General features: G+C 23.2%; 6 protein-coding genes across 6 annotated transcripts; 3 read left to right on the top strand and 3 right to left on the bottom strand.

The window, feature by feature from the left end:
• Positions 1-431: 431 nt before the first annotated feature.
• DG1091 (tetratricopeptide-like helical domain-containing protein) lies at positions 432-6,136 on the top strand (the record flags this gene model as incomplete). The annotated part of the gene is made up of 3 exons (XM_631247.1): positions 432-656; positions 770-1,228; positions 1,343-6,136. 3 exons carry the CDS (start codon positions 432-434, stop codon positions 6,134-6,136), a joined length of 5,478 nt encoding a protein of 1,825 aa, XP_636339.1.
• Positions 6,137-6,495: 359 nt separating this feature from the next.
• Positions 6,496-7,422, top strand: DDB_G0289209 (hypothetical protein; the record flags this gene model as incomplete). Its single annotated transcript, XM_631246.1, has 1 exon — positions 6,496-7,422. The coding sequence occupies one exon, from the start codon at positions 6,496-6,498 to the stop codon at positions 7,420-7,422; it is 927 nt and encodes a 308-aa protein (XP_636338.1).
• A 191-nt stretch (positions 7,423-7,613) lies between these two features.
• Positions 7,614-12,315, bottom strand: tmcB (HAT repeat-containing protein; the record flags this gene model as incomplete). Its single annotated transcript, XM_631245.1, has 5 exons — positions 7,614-11,180; positions 11,277-11,730; positions 11,807-11,861; positions 12,006-12,092; positions 12,228-12,315. The coding sequence occupies 5 exons, from the start codon at positions 12,313-12,315 to the stop codon at positions 7,614-7,616; spliced, it is 4,251 nt and encodes a 1,416-aa protein (XP_636337.1).
• A 1,115-nt stretch (positions 12,316-13,430) lies between these two features.
• Positions 13,431-18,296, bottom strand: DDB_G0289205 (hypothetical protein; the record flags this gene model as incomplete). The annotated part of the gene is made up of 5 exons (XM_631244.1): positions 13,431-16,949; positions 17,033-17,486; positions 17,591-17,645; positions 18,024-18,110; positions 18,209-18,296. The coding sequence occupies 5 exons, from the start codon at positions 18,294-18,296 to the stop codon at positions 13,431-13,433; spliced, it is 4,203 nt and encodes a 1,400-aa protein (XP_636336.1).
• Positions 18,297-20,449: 2,153 nt separating this feature from the next.
• Positions 20,450-21,078, bottom strand: DDB_G0289203 (hypothetical protein; the record flags this gene model as incomplete). The annotated part of the gene is made up of 3 exons (XM_631243.1): positions 20,450-20,579; positions 20,683-20,743; positions 20,826-21,078. 3 exons carry the CDS (start codon positions 21,076-21,078, stop codon positions 20,450-20,452), a joined length of 444 nt encoding a protein of 147 aa, XP_636335.1.
• Positions 21,079-21,975: 897 nt separating this feature from the next.
• Positions 21,976-23,943, top strand: mfsd1 (major facilitator superfamily domain-containing protein 1; the record flags this gene model as incomplete). The annotated part of the gene is made up of 4 exons (XM_631242.1): positions 21,976-22,107; positions 22,292-22,515; positions 22,641-22,752; positions 22,891-23,943. The coding sequence occupies 4 exons, from the start codon at positions 21,976-21,978 to the stop codon at positions 23,941-23,943; spliced, it is 1,521 nt and encodes a 506-aa protein (XP_636334.1).
• Between the last annotated feature and the right edge of the window lie 623 nt (positions 23,944-24,566).

The following is a 24,566-nucleotide window of genomic DNA, read 5'->3' as shown; positions in this document are numbered from 1 at the left end:
AATAGTATTGTTATTTGTTTTTTTACAACTATTGTTATTTTGTTGTTATTTTTTATTATTTTTATTATTTTTACTATTATTATTAAAAAAAAAAAAAAAAAAAAAAAAAAAAAAAAATTATAATTATTATAATTTCCTTTTATAAACATTAAAATGAAATGCTTCCAATTTTTCAATTCCACTTATCCACTTTGGATTTTTCTTTCTAAGCTTGTAGATTTACTGAGGGCCATGATTCATAATTATTATTAATTTTTTGTTTTTTATTTTTTATTTTTTTTTTTTTTTTATTTTTTTTTTTTTTTTTTAATTTTTTCTCAATGATCACATTTTTTTTTTTTTTTTTTTTTTTTTTTTTTTTTTTTCCACAAACCACCTTTTTTTTTTTTTTTTTTTTTTAAAAAAATTAATAATTTATTTATACATCCATAATGGACTATATTAAAAGTAAATTAAAAGAGACAAGGGAGGCTATTGATAAAAAAGATTATAAGACAGCATTAGAAAATTGTAATGAGATAGTACAATATGATGATCAAAATTTCATGATTCATCTTTTTTTAGGTGTTTCAAATTTTAATTTAAATAATTTAGCTGCTGCTGAAAAATCATATATTGCTGCATTAAAAATACAGAATTCACCAGTTCCATTAAGGGTAATTAGTTAAATTTTTTTTTTTTTCTTTTTCCTTTTTTCTTTGAAACAAAATAAACTTATAAATATTAAAATTTAAAATAAAATAAAATAAAATAAAATAAAATAAATTAGGGTTTACTAGAATTATATAATAAAACAAATGAAAATGATAAATTATCAAACACATTAAAAGAATTAATTCCATTAACAACAGATAAACAAAAAAAAAAAGAATTGGTATTTAGATTAATTGAAATTAGTTACTTTTTAAAAGATTATAAAACTACAATTGATTTGATTTCACCAATTTTATTTGAAAATGAAAAAAGTAGTGATGATGGAGAAAATGATAGTGAATCATCAAAAATAGATAGAATTAAATTATTAGAAAAATTTGAAGATGCAAATTATCAATACTATTTAAACACTTTAAAAACTAAAATCGATGAAAAATTACGTGAGAAGAATATACCAATTGTAGATTACTCAAAATTACATGTATTAGGTGCAATTCAACATACACCTGAACAAAAACAAGAAAGAGATAAAATTGAATTTGAATTAAATAAATCATTAATTAATAATTTTAATGTTTGTATTTGATTTTTTTTTTTTTTTTCCAAAAAAATTAAAAACCAATATATATATATATAGAGTAATATTAATATTAATTTATTTATTTTTTATAACTATATATATATATAGTTAAAAGTTTATGAAGAATTATTAACAAAAATAAATTTAAATATTTTAACAAATGAACAAATGATAAGAATTTATACTCATTTCATTCAAATATTAATTGGTAAAAGAAGAATTTATAGTAATGAAGAGAATAAAGATGAAGAAAAACAAAAACAACTTTATAAAGAAATTTATGAAAATTGTGAAAGAATGAATGAAATGTTATCAACACCAATTTATTCATTAGAAAATTTAATAAATTTATTAGAAGAAGAATTTAATTTTAATGATGATGATGATGATGAAGATGATGATCAAGAATCAAAGAATAATAATGAATTATATGAAAAAATTAATGAAATTTCAAATATTTTAACAAATAAATATGCAAATAGGGGATTAGGTTGGATAGGGTTAGGATTTTATAAAGTTTTTAAATTAAAAGATTATAGTGAACAAAGTAAACAATTAATAGAGAAAGGATTTTCAAATTCAGGTAGTACCGAATCATTATTAGGTTATTTAGCATTATCAAAATGGTATTTAAAAGTTGAAAATCATGAACGTGTTAGAGATATAGTTAAAAAGTCAATGATTGTCTATGAGCAAAAACAAAGATCAGTTGGTGGTGCCAATTATTTTAATAATATTTTCATTAAACTTCAATTGATTTTAGTTGAATCATTATCATTCAATTGTAATTTTGAATTGGCATCATCATTATTAGAATCATTAATTAATAAATTCCCAATTCATTTTAATTATTTAACATTTTCACAAAGTAAATTAAATTTTTATTCAATTAAAGATTATAAAAAATCAAAAGAATTATTTCAATTAATTATTAATAATAATCAAAATAATAATCAAAATAATAATCAAAATAAGAAAATTATTGAATTATCAAAAATTTATTTAATTTGGATTGATATTTTATTAAAAGAATCAAAAGAATCATTAATTAAAAGTAAAGATAATTTAAAAGAAATAATTGAATTAAATGGTGAAACTGCTAATAATTATTTAAATTATTATGTTTATGGTTTAGTTTTAATGGAATTAAATAAAATTGAAAATAATAATAATAATGATAATAATAATGATAATTGTTCATTTATAATTCAACAATTTTTAAAATCAGCAAAATTAAATTCAAATCATTCTGATACGTTTGCAAAATTAGGTACACTTTATAAAATGATTGGTCAAAAAGAGAGATCAAAGAAATGTTATCAAAAAAGTTTACAATTGGATATTTTAAATGGTGAAGCAGGATTTGAGTTGGGTGAAATCTATGCAGAGAGTGGTCAAACTTCATTGGTGATGTCATTGTATAAAGAGATTACCGATTTTTGTTTATCAGCTAAACAAATTAAAAGATTCCCAATTAATGTTATAAAATGTTCATGGGCATTCTATAGACTTGCAATCTATCAAATGGATAATAAAGATATACATAATTCCGTAGTATCCCTATTGAATGCAATTAAGGGTGAGCCTTTGAATGAGAGTTATTGGCGTACATTGGCCGAAGCATATCGTAGACAATTCAAATATGTTGCAGCTTTAAAATCTTTGAAAAAGGCAGAAGAGATTTTAGATAATGAAAATCGTATTGCAACTGATATCAATTTTCAAATTGCAACATTATCAAAAACTTTAGGTCTCTATGATGATGCTATCAATGAATATGATAGAGTTTTAAAACAATTGGAAAATAATGTTCCTTCATTAAAAGGTAAAGCTGAATGTTTATTACAATTATCTATTGAACAATATAAATTTAGAAATTTTCGTCAATCTTTAATTCATCTCGAATTAGCTGAATCTTCAATTAAAATTGCATTAGAAAAAGAAAATAATTTTCATTCATTATGGAGATTATATGCTGATATTTCAAGTTATTTCTTAAATTTACCAAATAATAATAATAACAATAGTAATAGTAATAATAATAATAATTATGATTATTTAATTGAAAAATCAAAACAATCTTCAAATGCATATTTTAATTGTGTTAGAATTCATTCAAATTCCCATTCATTACAAGATTTATCAATTGGTTATTATAATCAATATATTATTTTTAAAAATTATTTAAAACAACAAGGAAAGCAACAACAAGAGAAAAATTTAAAAGTTACAAAAGAAGAAACAGAGAATTTATTAAAATCATCAATTAAATGTGTTGTTGAAGCTTTAAATTTATCACCATCAGACCCAATGTTATGGAATTTATTAGGTGTTGTTTTAATGGACAAATTCCCTGCCCAAAGTCAACATGCCCTAATTAGATCGATTCAATTAGATTCTTCAAAATCTGAACCATATAATAATTTAACTTTATTATATTTTGAATATGGTTTCATTGAACAATCTGATAAATCTTTAATGATTGCCAAAAATAATAATATTGATTCTGTTATTTCTTGGTCTTTGCAAGGTTTAATTAATGAAGTTAAATCAAGTAATAAAAATATTAATAATAATAATAATAATGATAATAATAATAATAATTCAACAGGTAGAGAAGATTATAATTATATTGATAATGCATTAGAATCATCACCAATTGGTCAAGGGTTATTAGGTTATGGTATAACATCATTATTAGAAGGTTATAGTGAAACTAGTTATTCAGTATTATACAAATACGTTGAATTAAATCCAAATTCAATTGAAGGAAATAATTCATTAGCTTTAGTTTACAGCCATCAAAATGATTATGAAAATTCTGAAAAATATTTTAAATCTGCTTTAAATTTATTATCAAATAGTAGCAACAGTAGTAAAACCATCATTAAAAATAATGATAATGATAATGAATCAAAGATTACATTAAATAATAATAATTCAAGTTGTTCAATTGGTTCAATATTATTCTCTGATAAACCATTAAATGATGGTATTGAATTTTCAAATGATGAAAAATTAAAATATGTTAAAATTAATTTATCAAGAACTCAATATTATTTAGGTAAATTTGATGAAGCATTAGAAACAATTAAACCATATATTACAACAACTCAAACAACAGAACCATCATTATCAAATAGTATATTATTTGAATTGGTTTCATTAATTTATTGTAAATTAAATAAATTAAATGAATCAATTGATGCAATGAAGAAATCAATTTCACAAATTCCAAAATCATTAGAAACTGCAACCATTAGAAAACAAAATTTATTATTTACATTAGCAAAGATTCAATATACTTGTAATAATAATAATAATAGTGGTAAAAAACAACAAATTGATACAATTGTTAAAACTTTAGAAGCAATTATAACAATTGACAAAAGATTCTATAAATCATGGTATTATTTAGCTGCAATCTATATTGATTGTGGTAAAAATGATTTAGCAAAGAATGTTTTAATTAAATTACAAACAACAGTTGAACAATTGGAATCCAATAGCTATTTATTATTATCAAAAATTCATTTATTAAATAATGAAATTGAAGAAGCCAGAAAACAATTACAAAAATTAATTCATTTATTCCCATTAGAGCCAATTGGTTGGACAAGTTTAGCTGATTTAGAAATGAAATATTTCATTAATAATAGTAATAGTAATAGTAATAGTGAAAATAATGATCCATGTAATTTACCATTATCATTATTAAATCATTCATTAAATAAGAAACAAAGTCAAGAATATTCTGGTATGGGTCAATTAAGTGTTGGTCCTGATCACAAAGTATTACAACCACCAACTATTAAAGAATTGGAAATCATTGCAAAAGCAAATCTTTATGATTTACAATCACCTTGGACAAAATGTTTAGATAATGCCATTGTTATAATCAAACGTATCATTCATTCAAATCCATTATCAACTACTAATAATAATATTCAACCTTGGGTTCATCTTCAAAATTTACTTTATTGGCGTTCACTTTATACTGATAATAAAGAGGATTGGGAATCAACTAAATCATGTTGGAATGTTGTACAATATTTGTTAACAAAAACAACAACAACAACAACAACAATAACAGAAGAATTTAAATTTCAACAAATTTTAATTGAACTTGAATTTAAATTAGCACTTTCAATTACAAGTGAAGGTGATAGTGGTACCACTGATGATATTGCTGAATTTGATAAACTAATTTCAAATTATCAAAAACAAACAAATTATACAAATGAAAAGAAATCTGTATTATTATCACTAGAAGCAAAGAAATTTTTAAAACAAGGCGATAAAGTTAAAGCATTATCAATTTTAAAGGATGCATTAAAATTAGAACCAAATTCAATTCCAATCTATCATAATCTTTGTGATATTTATCAAAGTAATGATCAATTAGATGCTTCTTTACTTTGTTTAAATAGATCACTTTTAGTATTAAAACAACAAACAACCAATAACAATAATTATAATAATAATAATAATAATGGTTTAATTTTAACAACAATATCGAAAATTATTAGAATTTATTGTATTCAAAAGAAATTTAAAGATTCATTAAAATTATTAGAAGAAAATTTAAATAATAATAATTATTTAGATAATCCAGTTATAAAATTATTAAAAGGTATTCTAATTATTGGTTCAAGTAAATTAACAAATAATAATTTAAAACAATTCACAAATGATATGAAGAATGCTTTAAATTTATTAGAGGAATCATCAACCATTAATTCAAAACTATCCTTAACTAATTTTTATTCTGCTGTTGTTCAATTTAATTTAAAAAATTTCAGTTTATCTGATATATTATTACAAAAAGAATTAAATTTAACTCCTTCTCTCTCGCTACAAATTAATTCCTTACAAGAAAAAATTAAACAATTTACAAAATAAATTAAAAAATTAAATAATTAAAAAATTAAATAATTAAAAAAAAAAAAAAAAAAAAAAAAATCTACAAAATAAATAATTAATAATTAAATAATTAAATAAATAAATAATTAAATAATTAGAAAAAAAAAAAAAAAAAAAGATTGGGTATGAAAAGTGTGTGTTCGTGGGGGTAATTTATTATACAACATTTTGGAAAAAAAAAATGATATATAAATCTTTCATAGATGGTTGATTTTATTTGAAATAAATAATTGTTATTTTATTTTATTTTTTTATTATTTTATTTTTTTTTTTTTATTGTCTTTATATCCAATTTTTTTAAATTATTATTTTTTTAAATTTTCAAATGATTTGAAAAGATGAAAATAAAATTTATTATTTTAATTTTATTTAATTTAATATTTAAAATTAAATGTAATGATGATTTTAAATACTATGCAGCAAGAACTGATACAAGAAGATGTGATAATTATGAAAAACCTGGATGTGGTGGTTATTTTGTAAAGGAATTAAATACAGGTAAAGAAGAGATGGAAATTTATGTTTCAGAAATTAATCAACAAGATGATATTGGTGTTGTAAATGAAAATAAAATTAGAAATGCTCCACCTTATCATATAGTTTTTAGAGGTATTTTAAATAGAGATTATCAAAACGATGTTGATACTGCAGAAGCTCACAATATCTATAGATTAATGCCAATGCCTGGTAAAACTTTCAATTTAACAAAAGATACCCAATTTTATACTTTGGGTAATCCTCATAATTTATTAGTACCTCAATTAAATGAAAATGATGAAAAAAATAGATTTAAAACACTTGTATATCAAGATTATCCAAAAAATGTTAAAAATATTCAAACAAATTGGATGGAATATTTAATTAATACTGGAAATTCCGTATTTACTGTAAATTCAGTAACCATAACAAATAATGAAACAAACTCTGAATATTATGATGAAAATTATGAAATTATAAAAAATGTAGATTGGAAACCAAAATATGAATATAATATTGATAATTTATTTATTAGTTTAACAAATTCAAATAACTGTCCAAAGAAAATTCAAGAAATTAGATGTGTATCTGGTTTAATTGCAACATATGTCAGAAGTTTTAATCATTGTTATATTTTCTTTGAATGCGCTCCAATATCACCAGAAAAATGTAGTTCTTCAATTGCCCCAAGTTGTCCAAAGGGTTATAGTTTAACTTCAATACCCTCGTATCCAAATGGTTGTTTAGTTTTTTATTGTGACCCTTCATTTTTATTTTTTAATTATTAAAGATAAAAAAAAATAAAAAATAAAAAATAAAATAAAAAAAACAAATAAAAAAAAGTAATTAAAATAAATAATATAATTAATTTTTACAAAAAGATTCTATACATTTTTATTTTGTTTTTTTTTTTTTATTAAAATTTTATATATACATTTTTTTTTTTTTTTTTTAATATATTATTTTTTTTTTTTTTTTTTTAATCTTCATCAATAACTTTATCACTAACTTCCATATATCTAATATCATCAGGAGCTAAACGTAATAAGGCTAAAGTATGAATATGTTGAATTCTAAGATGATTCATAAATGGTCTAAATAATACTACATGAACTACCAATAGAATAACACAACTAACAGATAGAATAGCGGTTAAAACTGTATTTGCCCATTCTTGTTTTTCTAAGAAATAGTCGAAATAAGTGAAGGTTGCAGTGTCAAGACCAATGAAAATATAATCGATGAGTGCTAAGAACCATTGTAAATCTGGACTATCTAATAAGGCAGCTTGATCGGTATAAGCCAAATTAATTGCTTTCTTTGCCAAACTGTCAACAACTCTATCCAATCCACTATTAACTTCTTCATAGTACATAGAGGATGGTGGAAGACAAGTACTTTTATTAAGTGCCCAACAACCGTATGAACCTTCCATCAATGGTCTAACCTCTTCAAGGTATGGCAATGATTGATGACTGCTTTGTAATTCTGTGATTGCATCAACCATATTTTGAGTACTTACATATTGACTATAGGTATACAATTCGGCAACATAATAATTGATGACACGACTATTCAATGATCTTGAACAACTTTTACCCAATGTATAACCAGATTGAGAATTATTAAATACGACAGTGAATGTTACCCAAATGCCCATAGTGATGAAACCAAACAATAAGAATGTAGCAAGGATATAACTCCAATGAAGACGACCTAAAATTGATTTAAGTGATTTCTTATTTAAATTTCTTTTACTCTTTCCATCCCAACCATATTTTTTATCCTCTGAAAGAGCTGTTCTTGTTGCATCACTACCTTTTCTTTCACCACCACCATTAGTTATTTCTTCATCTTTAGCTTGTAATCTTACATTTCTATTATTTAATGTTGCTGTTGATGCCAAAACACTAGTTGAATCCATTAATGGACGTCTATCTCTATATGGTGATGATGTATTTAAAACATTACTACCACTACTACTACGAACACCATCTGAACCAATTTCTCCATCTGATTTTGTAACGTTTGATGATATTGAACCATTATTATTGTTATTGTTATTATTATTATTATTATTATTATTATTATCACCAACTGGGGTTTGAATATTGTTGTCATCTTCTCCAAGATGATCATCACGTCCATCATCATCTGTTGTATCGAAAAGATTATCACGTTCACTACCACTATCTAAACTAACCATTTTAATTTTCTTTGTTGAAAGTTTAACAACAACATCTTTTGGTGCCAATGAAAATAATACAAGTGTACGAATCTTTTCACGAGAAATCTTTCTAACAATTGGACGGAATAAAACGGCACAAATTAAAAAGAGTACAGCGAAAATACCACACCAAGTATAGAGAATTGCATCTAATGTACCAGTGATATCGGAAACCAATGAATCGATATAAGCTGTTTGAACCTTATTATAAATATCTGGCATAATTACTGGGGCGTTAATTGTTACAAATTTGAAATTTGGATTTTGGTTGACAGAGTATCTAAGCTCATCAAATGTAACATCACTAGCAAGCATTGCACTTTCAATGAAAGCATTACCAGCTTTCCAAGCGTTATAAGTTTGAGTATAGAGTGAAGTTGTATTAGAACCTGGTGGTGCAACTAAAACCGACATATTGACTGATGGCTGACTGTAAAGTTCAATCATTTGTTTATTATCCAATAAAGTACTTGAACGATTGAATTGATCAAATGTGAAAATTACTGAACCAATATCGAAAATATCATAACCATCTCTTGCTTTCAATTGGGATAAATTATCACCAACATAACTAACTGGATTACCTTCACCCCAATAAATTGCATCATGAATATTCTTCATAATGATAATGCCTCTTTTAACCAAAGCTCTTCTTCTAGCAATTTCAATTAATGATGCTTCAACTGTATTATTACCAACACCAGCAACCAAAGCATATGCTTGCATTGCATTTAAATGCATACCCATTTGAACTGCTTCATTGGCACAATCTGTGATTGAAATGATACCTTGATATGCATTGGTATGTTTAACTTCTAATCCTCTGAATACAACCAATACAACAATTAAAAATATAATACAACAACATGTTGTACCAATCATTAACCATGAAAGTTTGTTAATTGCATTACTTTGTTGGAATTCCTTATATTTGCCTCTTCTACCTTTTGATGAACTACTTGATTCTGATGAATCATCTTTTGATTTTGATGATCCTGATTTTGATCCTGATTTTTCAATATCTGCATCAATCTTTGCCAATTGAATTGCTGTTGGTTCTTGAAGAGTTTTTTCAATATCATCCTCATCGGAATCAATTGCTTTAATATCACTAATTTTAAAATCAGTTGTTTGACTTTTACTCATGATATCTTCGATTGCTTCTGCTTTCTTTTGTAATTTATATGATGATTCTTTATCTTTTACAACTTCTTCAAGGAATTGAGAATAATCACGAAGTACTCTAACTGAATTTGGATTGAGTGCTAACAAACGTTCATAACTTTCATTTGCTTTATTTTCAGTTGTTGCAATACGACCTGATAAATCTGATAAACGATGAAGATCAACTGTTTCATGTAATAAATGACCCCAAAATCTTTTAATATAATTTAAACATTTAACATGATGTCTTTTAGCACCATAATAAAGTTTTTTAAATTCCATGTAACTGACAAAATCTTGAATTTTACCTGTATGTTCTGGACCACGTAAATCTGAATCCATAATTTGTTCTCTTTCTTTATCACGTTGATAAATGAAGAAACGAACATCGAATGATGGTTTCATTCTTCTAAGTTTTTCTAATGCAGCATAACCAATATGTCTATCTTTTCTAACTGTGAATAAAAAGTTACAATATGCCATCCATAATAAATCTGAATTTGGGAAATATTGAAGACCACATTGATAAAGATTATTTGCACGTTCAATTGACTCATTTGAACTACTTGAAACACCTTCATTGTTATTATTTAATATTGATCTTGCCATGATTTCAACAAAGAATGACATTACAAACTTCTTTTTAAAGAATGGGAAAATGATTTGTCTTTTACTACCCAATGTAATTGGTTGTTTACCCCATGTTACTTTTGATGTTGGTGATGATTCTTTTTCAACACTATTACGTTTACCTTTTTTATTGGCATCTTTAAGATCCATACTTGGACTTTGATTTAAAATTTGAATATCGGAAACTTTTGATGATAACCATTTGAAATAAAACATATTTGAGAAAAATCCAATTGGAAAAGCAAAGAATACACCAACAATTGTAATATAACATGTAGCTGGTGATGTTTCATCATTAATACCCATAGTTACCAATGTCATAAATGATACCCAAAGAACAACTGTATAGAATCCACTTCTAACTTGATTTAATCTTTGATTATTATATGGTAAAACAATAATTGATCCAAAAGTTAATATCACCATAAAAACAAAAAATGTTATTGATGTTAACCATGGTACAAAATCGACTAATGAATTGAAAAATGCAAACACAAATTTTGCAAATAAAACTGTTACATCAAACTAAAAAATATTTTTTATAAAAAAAAAAAAAAATATATAAAAATTAATAAAATTATTTAAAAAAGAAATAATAATAATAATAATAATATTTCTTACTCTTGCATGTGGTTTTGAAAATCTTGATTTAACATTTGTATCATATTCATAATAGGTTGCACTAGATGTAAAGGCAACAATACTGAAAACTACAATTAAAATAATTGAAATTACGGCAATTGGTAAATTTGCACCTCTAAAGCATTGAATGGTTTCATTGTCAAACTTTCTTAAGATGGTACCTTCACTTGATCCTTCACAATCCAAACCAATTAAAAGTAAGGAAATGATTGGAATAAATAATACAGCCACTGAGAAACTTACAAACCAACGAAGAGTTCTAATAATCCAAATATTTGCAATTTTACCACGATAAAATTGATATGCAACATACCAAATATTTAAAAAACCCAAAATCAATAAACCAACAGCAATCCAAAATAAAATTGTAAATCCCAAGTAACCAAATACATCTGATGGATGGCTTACTGGTGACATAATTCTTTTTAAATAACTTTTTAAAATTAATACAATGTTAGTATTAATATTTTTCTTTTTAAAATAATAATAAAAAAAAAATTAATACTTACTATCCAGCATCTCCACCCCATGGATATTGATGTTTAAAACCAAATGATGATAATTCTATTTCATTGATATAAAATTTAAAAGAGTTAAATAATTTTATTCATTAAAACTCTAACATTGAAAAAAAAAAAAAAAAATTGAAAACTAAAAAAAAAGTGAAAAAGAAAAAAAAAAAAAAATTAAAATTATATTTATACATACGGCAAAACTCAATTAGCATACTTAAGATAGTTAATATTCTTGGGAATGTATTTCCTTTGATCATTGCATACAAAACACCAAATGATCCTGTATTTTTTTTTTTTTTTTAATAAATATTTTTTTGGTTTTAGTAATTTAATTTTTTTTTTTTTTTTTTTTTTTTTTTTTTTTTTTTTTTTTTTTTTTTTTTTTGGAACTTCCCTCTTAAAAACTAATTATTACCTTTTTCTAATGATCTGGAAAAACCCATTATTAAACTAATGGAACTTCCAGATGAGTATTTTGAGGAACCTGATTTAGTTGATGACATTTTTTTCTTTTTTTTTGAAAAGAGATATTATCTCCTAATCAAATAATTTTTTTTTTTTTTTTTTTTTTTTTTTTTTTTTTTTTTTTTTTTTTTTTTTTTTTTATGAAACCCAACAATGAGTAGAATATTATATATTATATATAAGAACCGTGTCAAAGGTAAAATATAGTTTTGATTTGTTAAAAATAAAAAAAATTAAAAAAAAGAAATTTATAGGTATATTTTTTTTTAAAAAAAAAAAAAAAAGAAAAAAAGAAAAAATTAAAAATAAAATAAAAAAAAAAATAAAACATTAAAGACGATAGTGGTTTTTTATAGATAAGTTGAGAATGAGATTTGGTTGGGCATCAAAAAAATATCTACAGTTTTTTTTTAATTTTTTTTTTTTGAAATTTTTTTTTTTTGTCATGGTTTTTAAAATAACTGTTTTCGAATCGGTAAGTGAAATATGAGAAATTTTATTTTGACTGATTGGGTGTAAACATTTTTTTTTTTTTTGTACATGGTAATTAATTAGCTGAAAAACTTTGGCCTTTTGGCATTTTAATGGTGACAATTTTAATATTTTTAAAATTTACTGATTAAATTTTTATTTTGTTTTTTTTTTTTTTTTTTTTTTTTTTTTTTTTTTTTGTAAACCCAAAATACTTATTTTTGTTAAAAATTTTTTTTTTCAATGACATATCCGTCACTATTGCGCAACATGATTAATAATTTAAAAATAAAATTTTTTGATAGTAAATATTTCATGAAATTGAAACTGTTTAAGTTTTAAACAGTTTTTTTTTTTTAATTTCATGAAAATCAAAAAGATTTTTAACTCCAACTAAAAAAAAAAAAAATGTTTTTAAATTTCCGAAGAGGAATTTAAAAATCAGATTTGTAAAAATAGGGGTTGAATTTTTTTTTTTTTTTTTTTTTTTTTTTTTTCTCAAATTATCAACCTCAACAAAAAATATTAAATAAATAGAAATGTTTTAGATTTTTATTAAAGGTTTTTTTTTTTTTTTTTACTTTACAAAGTTGTAGTTTTTTTTTTTCTTTTTCTTTTTTTTTTTTTTCTTTTTTTTTTAATATACACAAAAAAATCCTTTTCTTTTTCATTTTAATTTTTTTTAATCTTCGTCAATAACTTTATCACTAACTTCCATGAATCTAATATCGTCAGGAGCTAAACGTAATAAGGCCAAAGTATGAATATGTTGAATCCTAAGATGATTCATAAATGGTCTAAATAATACAAGATATATAATTACTAATAAAACACAACTAACAGCTAAAACTGAAGTCAAAACTTTTGTGGCCCAATCTTGTAGTGAGAGGTAGTATTCGAAATAAGTAAAAGTTGCAGTATCCAAGCCTTGGAACATTACGTTTGAGCCAATTGCTTGTAACCAGGCCAACTCTGGACTTGTTCCAAGAGTTGCAGAATCAGTGTTGAATAGAGATACACAGTGTTTTGCATATTGATCGATTAACCAGTCAAGACCAACACTGACATCAGAATAATAAATTGAATCTCTTGTAAGACAATCACTTTTATTAAGCATCCAACAACCATAGGAGCCTTCCATCAATGGTCTAACCTCTTCAAGGTATGGTAATGATTGATGGTTCTCTTGTAAATGGGTTACAGCGTCCATTGCTTTTTGTTCGTTTGCGTCATTATCAAATGTATATAGTTCAGCTACATAGAAATTAATGATACGACTGTTTAATGCTCTTGTACTACTTTTACCCAAGGTATAGCCAGATTGTGAGTTATTAAATACAACTGTAAATGATACCCAAATACCCATTGTAATAAAACCAAATAATAAAAAGATTGCTAAAACATAAGACCAATGAAGACGTCTCAATACTGATCTGAGTGATTTCTTATTTAAATTTCTTTTAGTCTTTCCATCCCAACCATATTTCTTATTATATTCATCTCTGCTTTCTTCTTCTGATTTTGGTTTTTCTTCATTGGATTTTCTATTATTTAAAGTTGTCGATGCTAAAACACCAGTTGAATCCATTAATGGACGACGATCACCAAATTGATTGTTGCTTTTGTTGGATGAACGGTTTTCTGCTTCATTATCTGAGGATTGAGAATGTTTTCTTGGATTGGATGGAGATAAAGAGAGAGTTGCACCAGTTGGATCAGTAACATTAATTGATACAATATCGTCGTTCTTTTTTCTTTCTCCTGTGGGGGTATTATCACTATCATGGTGAAGATGTTCGTGATCATCACGTCCATCATCATCGTCAGTTGTATCGAAAAGATTATCACGTTCACTACCACTATCTAAACTAACCATTTTAATTTTCTTTGTTGAAAGTTTAATTACCACATCTCTTGGTGCCAATGAAAATAATACAAGTGTACGAATCTTTTCACGAGAAATCTTTCTAACAATTGGACGGAATAAAACAGCACCAATAACAACAAGAAAACCAAAAATGGCCAACCAAACGTAAAGGATCGTATTCAAAGTGTTCATAATATTGTCAACCAAAGAATCTATATAAGCTTGTTGTATTTTTAAATAAATATCTGGAATATTGCTTGGTGCATTTAAAATTACAAACTTCAAATCTGGATTTGTGGAACCATTTATGAAATCATAAACTGATAATTTATTGGCTATGATTGCACTTTCAATGAAAGCATTGCCAGCTTTCCAAGCGTTATAAGTTTGAGAATAATGAGTAGTTGTATTGGTCCCTTTTGGTGCAACCAAAATTGACATATTGACTGATGGTTCACTATAAATTTGAATCATTCTTTTATTTTCTAAAACGGTGTTTGAACGATTGAATTGATCAAATGTGAAAATGGTTGAACCAATATCGAAAACATCAATACCATTTCTATCTTTTAATTTGGATAAATTATCACCAACATATGCAGCTGGATTACCTTCACCCCAATAAATTGCATCATGGATATTTTTCATTATAATTAAACTTCTATCGTTTTGAGCTTTTAAAATATTAATTTGTTCAACAGCTGCCTCAATTGGGAAACTTAAGCCAGCACCTAATGCATATGCTTGCATAGTATTTAAATTGATTGCAATTGAAACTGCTTCAGTTGCACAATCTGTAATTGATAAAATACCTTGATATGCATTGGTGTGTTTAACTGCCAATCCTCTGAATACAACCAAAACAATAATTAAATAAATAACACAACATGCAGTTGTACCAATCATTAACCATGAAAGTTTGTTAATTGCATTACTTTGTTGGAATTCCTTATATTTATTACTTCTACCTTTTGATGAACTACTTGATTCTGATGAATCATCTTTTGATTTTGATGATCCTGATTTTGATCCTGATTTTTCAATATCTGCATCAATCTTTGCCAATTGAATTGCATTTGGTTCTTGTTTTAATACTTGATCAACTTCTGTATCAGAGTCTTCTAAATTTTTAATATCAATTGTTTTAAAATCAGTTGTTTGACTTTTACTCATGATGTCTTCGATTGCTTCTGCTTTCTTTTGTAATTTATATGATGATTCTTTATCTCTTACAACTTCTTCAAGGAATTGAGAATAATCACGAAGTACTCTAACTGAATTTGGATTGAGTGCTAACAAACGTTCATAACTTTCATTTGCTTTATTTTCAGTTGTTGCAATACGACCTGATAAATCTGATAAACGATGAAGATCAACTGTTTCATGTAATAATAAACCCCAAAACTTTTTAATATATGTTAAACATTTAACATGATGTCTTTTAGCACCATAATAAAGTTTTTTAAATTCCATGTAACTGACGAAATCTTGAATTTTACCTGTATGTTCTGGACCACGTAAATCTGAATCCATAATTTGTTCTCTTTCTTTATCACGTTGATAAATGAAGAAACGAACATCGAAAGAAGGATTCATTCTTCTAAGTTTTTCTAATGCAGCATAACCGATATGTCTATCTTTTCTAACTGTGAATAAAAAGTTACAATATGCCATCCATAATATATCTGAATTTGGGAAATATTGTAAACCACATTGATAAAGATTATTTGCACGTTCAATTGATTCAATTGGACTACTTGAAACACCTTCATTACTACCTCTTAATAATTTTCTTGCCATGATTTCAACAAAGAATGGAAATGCAAATTTACTACCGAAAAATGGAAGTATAATTTGTCTTTTACTACCCAATGTTACTGGTTGTCTACCCCATGTTACTCTTGAAGTATGAGTTTCATATTTATCATTTTCTTTATCTTTATTTTCATGAAGATCCATAGTTGATAAAGTTGATGGAATTCTTAATTGGTTAATCTTTGAACATAAAAATTTATAAAATAATCTATTGGAAAAGTAACCAACTGGAAAAGCAAAGAATACACCAACAATTGTAACATAACATGTAGCTGGTGATGTTTCATCATTAATGCCCATATTTACCAATGTCATAAATGATACCCAAAATACTGTTGCATAAAATCCACTCTTTATTTGATTTAATCTTTGATTATTATATGGTAAAACTAAAATTGATCCAAGTACTAATGCTAATGATAAAATAAAAAATACAATTGATGTTGTCCATGGTGAAAAATCAACTAATGAATTTAATAATGCAAGAATAAGTTTTACTAATAAAATAATAACATCTAACTAAATAATTTAATAATAAAAATAAAAAATAAAAATTAGTAAAAAGTTTAAAAATAAAACAAAATAAAAAGAAAATATCTTACTCTTGCATGTGGTTTAGCAAATCTTGATTTAACATTTGGATCATATTCATAATAGGTTGCACTTGATGTAAAACCAACTTGACTGAAAAAAATAATAAAAATAATTGAAATAATTGCAATTGGTAAGTTTGCACCTTTATAACAATAAATATTTTCACCACCAAACTTTCTAAGAAAAGCACCTTTACTTGTGTACTCACAATCCAAACCAATTAAAAGTAAGGAAATGATTGGAATAAATAAAACTGCTACAGTAGTACTAACAAACCAACGAAGAGTTCTAATAATCCAAATATTTGCAATTTTACCACGATAAAATTGATATGCAACATACCAAATATTTAAAAAACCTAATAACATCAAACCAATGACAATCCAAAAAAAGATTGTAAAACCAGTATACCCAATAACATCTGATGGATGACTAATTGGTGACATAATTTTTTTTAAATAACTAATAATTTTTTAAAAGTAATAATAATTATAATAATAATATAATAAAAAATTTGTTAAAAAGCTATTTAATTATTTTGGTATAACAATAAATTAAAAACTTACTATCCAGCATCACCACCCCATGGATATTGATGTTTAAAACCAAAAGATGATAATTCTATTCATTGTAATTTTATTTTTATTTATTATTATTATTTAATTTTTTATTAAATTTTTTATTATTATTTTTTTATTTATTATTTTATTATTAATTTTTTATTATTTTTTTTTTTTTTTTTTTTTTGGGTTTGGGTTTATTTTTTTTTGGAAAATTGTGATTGGTTAAAATAGAAACAGATTAAGGGGTTAATTAATTAAAATTTGTCAGTGGGCATGTGACTTTTGGAAAATGAAAAATTTTGGGATAAAAAAAAAAAAAAAAAAAAAAAAAAAAAAAAAGATATTTTGGAAATCACAAAAAAAAAAAAAAATAAAAATAAAAATAAAAAAAAAATCAATAACATCAACCCCGCGGTTATTTTTATTTTATACATACGACAAAACTCTATCAACAAACTTAAGATGGTCAATATTCTTGGGAATGTGTTTCCTTTGATCATAGCATACAAAACACCAAAAGACCCTAAATAAAAAATTAAAATAAAAAAGAATAAAAAAAAGTGTTTACATTAATATTATTAATTGAAATAATTATTTATATTTAATTGTCTAATATTTTACCTTTCTCTAATGATTTAGAAAATCCCAATATCATACTCATTGAGCTATTTGATGATGAGGACTTTGATGAGGTTTTGTGAGAACTCATTTTGTGAAAATAATTTTATGTGTGTATGTGTGTTTGTTTATGATTTTAATTATACAAAAATTAATAATAATAAATAATAAAAAGAATTTTAAATATGATTGTGTGTTCTAAAATGTGATATATATAAAAAACAAATTAGAATTAATAGATTACAAATAATTATTTATATAATATATATTTAAAAAAAAATATATAAATAATATATTTGTGTGATGATCTATTTTTTTTTTTTTTTTTTTTAAATGAATAAATAAAATGTATAGAAAAAAAAAAATAAAAAAATGAAAAAAAAAGGTAAATAAAAAAATAAATAAAAAAAAAATAAAAGAAAATGGTTAAAAAAAAAAAAAAGGTTTTGGGTTAATAGCTAAAATCTAATTTGTTTTTCATATTTGATTTTGAGATGTTGGGCAACATTTTCAGAAGTGTTCGTTGAAACTGAGTTTGCTGAAAAAATAATTTTTACTTACTTTCAAAAAAAAATTTGATAATGATAACTTTTTTTTGATATTTTGATAAAATCTATATTGAAAATACACACAATCTCTTTCTCTTCAAAACAACTTCATCCACAAGTTTACAACACAAAAACTAATTGATTCAATTTTTTTTTTTTTTTTTTTTTTTTTTTTTTTTTTTTTTTATTGCTATTTTTAATTTTTTAATTTTTTTTTTTTTTTATTCACTTTGTAATTTTTTTTTTATTTTTTATAAAAACTTATTTTTAAATTATATGCAACCAATCAAATCATTTCGAATACAATCAACTCGTTGGGCTAGATATTTTTAAATTTTTTTATGTGAACCATTTTTTTTTTTGTTACAGTTGAATGCTTTTCGTAAAAAAAAAAATTTTCAAAAAACCTAACCTTTTGGTTGATATTTTTTTTTTTTTTGATAGTGCGTGGTTAAAAATCCTCCATATCAAATGTTTGATTTTGGTTCTCATCAATTTTAAACTAAAAATAACTTTTTTTTATTAAAAATATTTTTTTTTTTTTAATATTAATTGTACAAGGTAATATGAGAGCGAGTATTCTTTTCCAATTTTTCAAACAATAATTCATTTTACAATTTTTATTTTATTTCTTAATTTTTTATTTTAATTAAAAATAATAACAAAAAAAAAATATAAATAAAAAAAAAAAAAGATTTTGATCTAGATCTTTTTCATTTTTTTTTTCATTTTTTTTCTAAACACTTTTTTTTTTTCACTTTTTTTTTTTTAATCAAAGTTTGATTAGTTGAATTTTTCGAAAATATCTTTTTTTTTTTTTTTTGATTACTATTTAAAAAAAAAATAAAAAAAAAAAAAAAAAAATTATATTTTTGAAAAAAATAAAATGAAAAAAAAAATAAAAAACTGACATGATCATTTTGGTGTGTGGTATTTTTTATTTTTTTTATTTTTTTTATTTTCGATTTCATTGGATGCAATGCGTTTAGTCTGAAAGTTATTTTTTTTTTCAAAATTTTATTTTATTTTTGTTTTTTTATTCTTTTTTTTCTTTTTATTTTATAATGGTTCAATAAACCCAATGCTCCATGAGCCATTTTAATACTTTCAAAAATTTTTGGGTATTATTTTATTCATTAGTTGTCAACACATGACCGTCACCTAAATTGATTGATCTATTTAAAATTTTCTTATTTGAATGTAAACACTGGCATGAAGCTTTATTTGTTCAATGATATCAATTGATGCTTGGCAGGTGGACCACCTTGTAAATATAATTATTTTTGATGGTTGGAATTAAAATGAAATTAAAAATAAAATTAAAAATAAAATTAAAAATAAAATTAAAAATAAAATTAAAAATGAAAATAAATAAAAATTATTTATATTTTATAAAAATAAAATTAAAAAAATAGAATTAAATAAAATTAACATTAAAATTTTAAAAAATAAAAAAAAAAAAAAACCAAAAAAAAACACCAAAGGGGCAAAATTATTTTCTTTCCCTTTCTTTTTTTTTTTTCTTCTTTTCGGGGAAAATTTATTTAAATAGCCAAGTATTTAATATTTGAATTCGCCACATTAATTTTGAATCCGCCACATTAATTTTGAATCCGCCATAATAAAATATTTTAAAATCATCTGTGCTTTTTTTCTTTTTTTCTTTTTTTTTCAATATAAAAACTATTAAATTATATTATTTTTTTTGATCCTCTTTTTCTGTTTCAATCTTCTCACTCATCTTTCTATTCATTTCAGCTACTTGTGCATCCATTAATAATTTAACCCTTTTATTGTGTAATTTGTGGTTATAATCACAAATTGGCCTAAAATAAAAATTATTATTATTATAATTATAATTATTATTAGAAAATTTTATATAATCATGATATTGAAAAAAAAAAAAAAAAAATAAATCAATATATTTACCAAGATAAACTTGCAATACCTAAAAATGTCCAAACACCATAATCTGCTGGTCCAAATCTTTCTGTAATTTTCAGGTAAAAAAATGTAAGTAAGAAATTAAAAAAAAAAATAAAAAAAAAAAGAAAATAAAAATTAATAATTACTTGTTCTTAAAGATGGAATAAGTGAGGTTACTGCTAATACACCCATAGCACCACCAACTGCATATAGCATTGATGATTTAAAACATGGTATTTCTGAAACATTAATATTTAATAAACCATCAATAATTCCAGTTGGTTTTACTTTATCTTCATTAATTTGTGTTGATGGTAAACTATACATATGAATATTATCATTGTTTTCAATTGGTTGGATTCTTTCACCACCATTATTATTATTATTATTTTTACTCATTTTGATATTCTTTTTTTATAATTGACGAAAATGAAAAAAAAAAAAAAAAAAAAAAAAAAAAATTGAAAACAAAAAAAAAAAAAAAAAAAAAAAAAAAAAAGATTGTTTTTTTTTTTTTTTTTTTGTGAAAATATGTTTTTTTTTTCTTTTTTTTTTTTGGTTTAAGAAATAATTTAAAAATTATAATTTCAAATTCTTTTTTTTTTTTTTATGTTTTTCCTTTTTTTTTTGGTTATTATTATTATTATTATTTAAACTTTGCATCCTATTTTTATGTATGGTGTTTGAAAATTGAAATTATTGGTGTCTAAAAACTTAAAATACATATTTTTATTTATACTTTTTTTTTCATTTACTGATTTAATTAAATTTTGTGAAATAATTTTAGTGAAAAAAAAAAAAAAAAATTTTAAAATGTCACAACAAATTAAATTTTGTTTTTTTATTTTTATTTTTTTAGTTAATATTTTTTTTTATTTTTTTTAATTTTTTTTTTTATTTTTATTTTTATGCCCATATGTAGAAAAATTTGAAAAAAAGACTATAAGTGGTTATTAAACTAATAATTATTTAATTCTTTTAAAATTATAAAAAAAGAATGAGGTCGCATCGATTATTCTAAAATCATTTAACTACAATCCTGTCCTCTTTTGGAATATTTGAAAGGTTTTTAGATATTTCTCATCAAATTTAATTTTAATTATTTTATTTTTTTTTTTTCAAATTAATTTTTTGAATTTTTAAAATAATAAAAAAAAACGAAATTTTTATCATCCCAGGGGTCTCAATTTTTTTATCTATTTTTTTTTTTTTTTAATTTTCATTTTTTTTTTTTTTTTTTCCCTACACACACATTAATTATTTATATATATAACAATATTTATATATACAAATAAAATGAGTGAAAACAAGACAAGTTTTTTCGGACATGCATTCCGTTATTTCGGTTTGCTTTTTATTTGTTTAATCACATTAGGTAGCTATTATATTTATGATATTCCAGCTGCTTTACAAACAGGTATTGAAACAGTATGTATTATAACTATTATTACTTTTTTTTTTTTTTTTTTTTTTTTTTTTTTTTTTTTTTTTTTTTTTTTTTTTTTTTTTTTACTAAAATTAAATAATAAATAATAACATTTTTTTTTTTTTTTTTTTTTCTAATAATAATAAAAATAATAATAATAATTTTTTTTTTTCATTTTATTTTTAGTTATATAAAGTAGATAATGTTAAATGGAATCTTTTATATTCAGTATACAGTTTTCCAAATATGATTATTGTATTTTTTGGTGGTTATTTTATTGATAACGTTTTTGGTCTTAAAAAAGGTGCAATCATTTTTTGTTGTTTAGTTATGGCCGGTCAAATCATTTTCTCAGTTTCATCAAACTTAAAATTATTTTGGTTAGCTTTAGTTGGTAGAACCATTTTTGGGTATGTATTTTATATATATATCTATATATTTGTATTGGTTTTTAGTTATTGTGCTTAATTATTCAATTATTGAAGAGATAGAGAAAAGGGAATCATTAACAAATTTTTTTTTTTTAATTATATAGTCTTGGTGGTGAATCACTTAGTGTTGCTCAATCAACTTTTTGTGCAACTTGGTTCAAAGGTAGAGGTGATATTAATTTTGCATTTGCAATTACTCTTGCATTTTCAAGAATTGTAAATATCTTTTTATTATTATTATTATTATTATTATTATTATTATTATTATTATTATTATTATTATTATTATTATTATTATTATATAATTTACTAATTTAATTTTATTCATTTTTAATAATAATAATAATAATTTAGGGTAGTGCAATTAATTTCCAAATCTCACCAAAAATTGAAAATAATGAAGTTAGTAGAGTACCAGCAGCAATTTGGGTTGGTGCAATTGTTTGTGGTATTTCATTTGCATCATGTATTATTTTAGTTGTACTTGATGTTATTAGAGGTAAAAAAGATAAAGATGATCCAAACACAACAACAGCATCATCATTTATGGATATCTTAAGATCATTTAAAGATGTTTTCCATTTCCCAGGTACTCTTTGGTTAATCAATTTATCAGTCGTATTATTTTATGTACCATTATTTGTTTTCGTTTCAATTTGTGCAGATTTCTTCCAAAGTAAATATGGTATTTCAGCAGATTTAGCAACATCGATCGCATCAGTACCTTATTATGCAGCAGTTTCATCACCAATCATTGGTTTCATCGTTGATCGTACTGGTCACAATATTGCATTCACCACATTTGCATCAGCCCTCTTGGTTGTTGCTCATGGTTTGTTCGCATTCAGTGATATCAACGTTTGGGCTGGTGCCATATTTTTAGGTGGAAGTTATGCCTTTATGGCCGCTTCTATTTGGGTTACCATTCCATGTTTAGTACCAAGCAAGAGTTTAGGTTCTGCCTATGGTTTGGCTTTTGCTTGTCAAAATGCAGCCGTTGCCTCATTTGGTTTAATCATTAATGCAATCATTGCTCACTTTAACACCAATCCAGTCTCCTCAGATTCAAGTGGATCATGTGAACCAGCAACCTCTTCTGATCATCATTCATCACCATCACCATCACCATCAAATCATACTTTATTAAGCTCCACTTCACATCATATAGATACAAACTCCACAGCAGGCTCAAGTTCATGTATTCCAATACCAAAATACGCATCACCAAATGCTTATCACGTTGCTGAACTTGTCTTTTTCGGTCTCGCTTGTTTATGTTTTGTTGTTCAAATTATTATCATCCTTGTCGATATTAAAAATCGTTGGGTTAATATTCCTTCCGCTAAAATGAAACAACGTGTTAAAGATTTGAATCCAGAAGATGAAAAAGATCCATTAATTAATTAAATTTATTAATTAAAATTTTTTATATATAAATATTAATAAAAAAAATAAAAAAAAAAAAAATAAAAAAAAATTTAAAAAAATAAAAAAAAAATTAAAACTTCTTTATCATTATTTATTTTTAGTCTTTTTTTTGGCTTAAACAATTGATGCACAAAATTAATTTATTTATTTTCTATTTTTTATTTTTTTTTATTTTTTATTTTTTATTTTTTTTTTTTATTTGGTATAAGAAAAAAAAAACACCATAAAGTGATCAAACAATAAATAGCTCTTTTATTAATAAATAAATAATAAACAAAAAATTTTATAGATAAATATAGTTTTTTTTTTTTTTACTATTTTATTTTTTTTATTTTTTTTTATTTTTTCAATTTTTTTTTTTTTTTTTTTTTGTTTTAAATTTTTAGGAATTTTTTAAAAATTCATTTTTATTATTTTTAAATATCTGTTTGGTGTGTGTATTTGTTTGCATTTTACTTGCTCTCTCCTAATTAATTACAAATATTTTGTTTTATTATTGGGTTAGAATTATTTATTAAAAAAAAAAAAAAAGAAAGAAAATAAAAAAATACCAAACAAATAATATTAATAAATAACAAAAGCAACATAGCGAATCACATAAA

Source organism: Dictyostelium discoideum, assembly GCF_000004695.1.
Source record: "Dictyostelium discoideum AX4 chromosome 5 chromosome, whole genome shotgun sequence".
Lineage (NCBI taxonomy): Eukaryota > Evosea > Eumycetozoa > Dictyosteliales > Dictyosteliaceae > Dictyostelium > Dictyostelium discoideum.
Note: the sequence above shows the minus strand (reverse complement) of the source record. Positions and strands in the feature narration are given on the sequence as shown.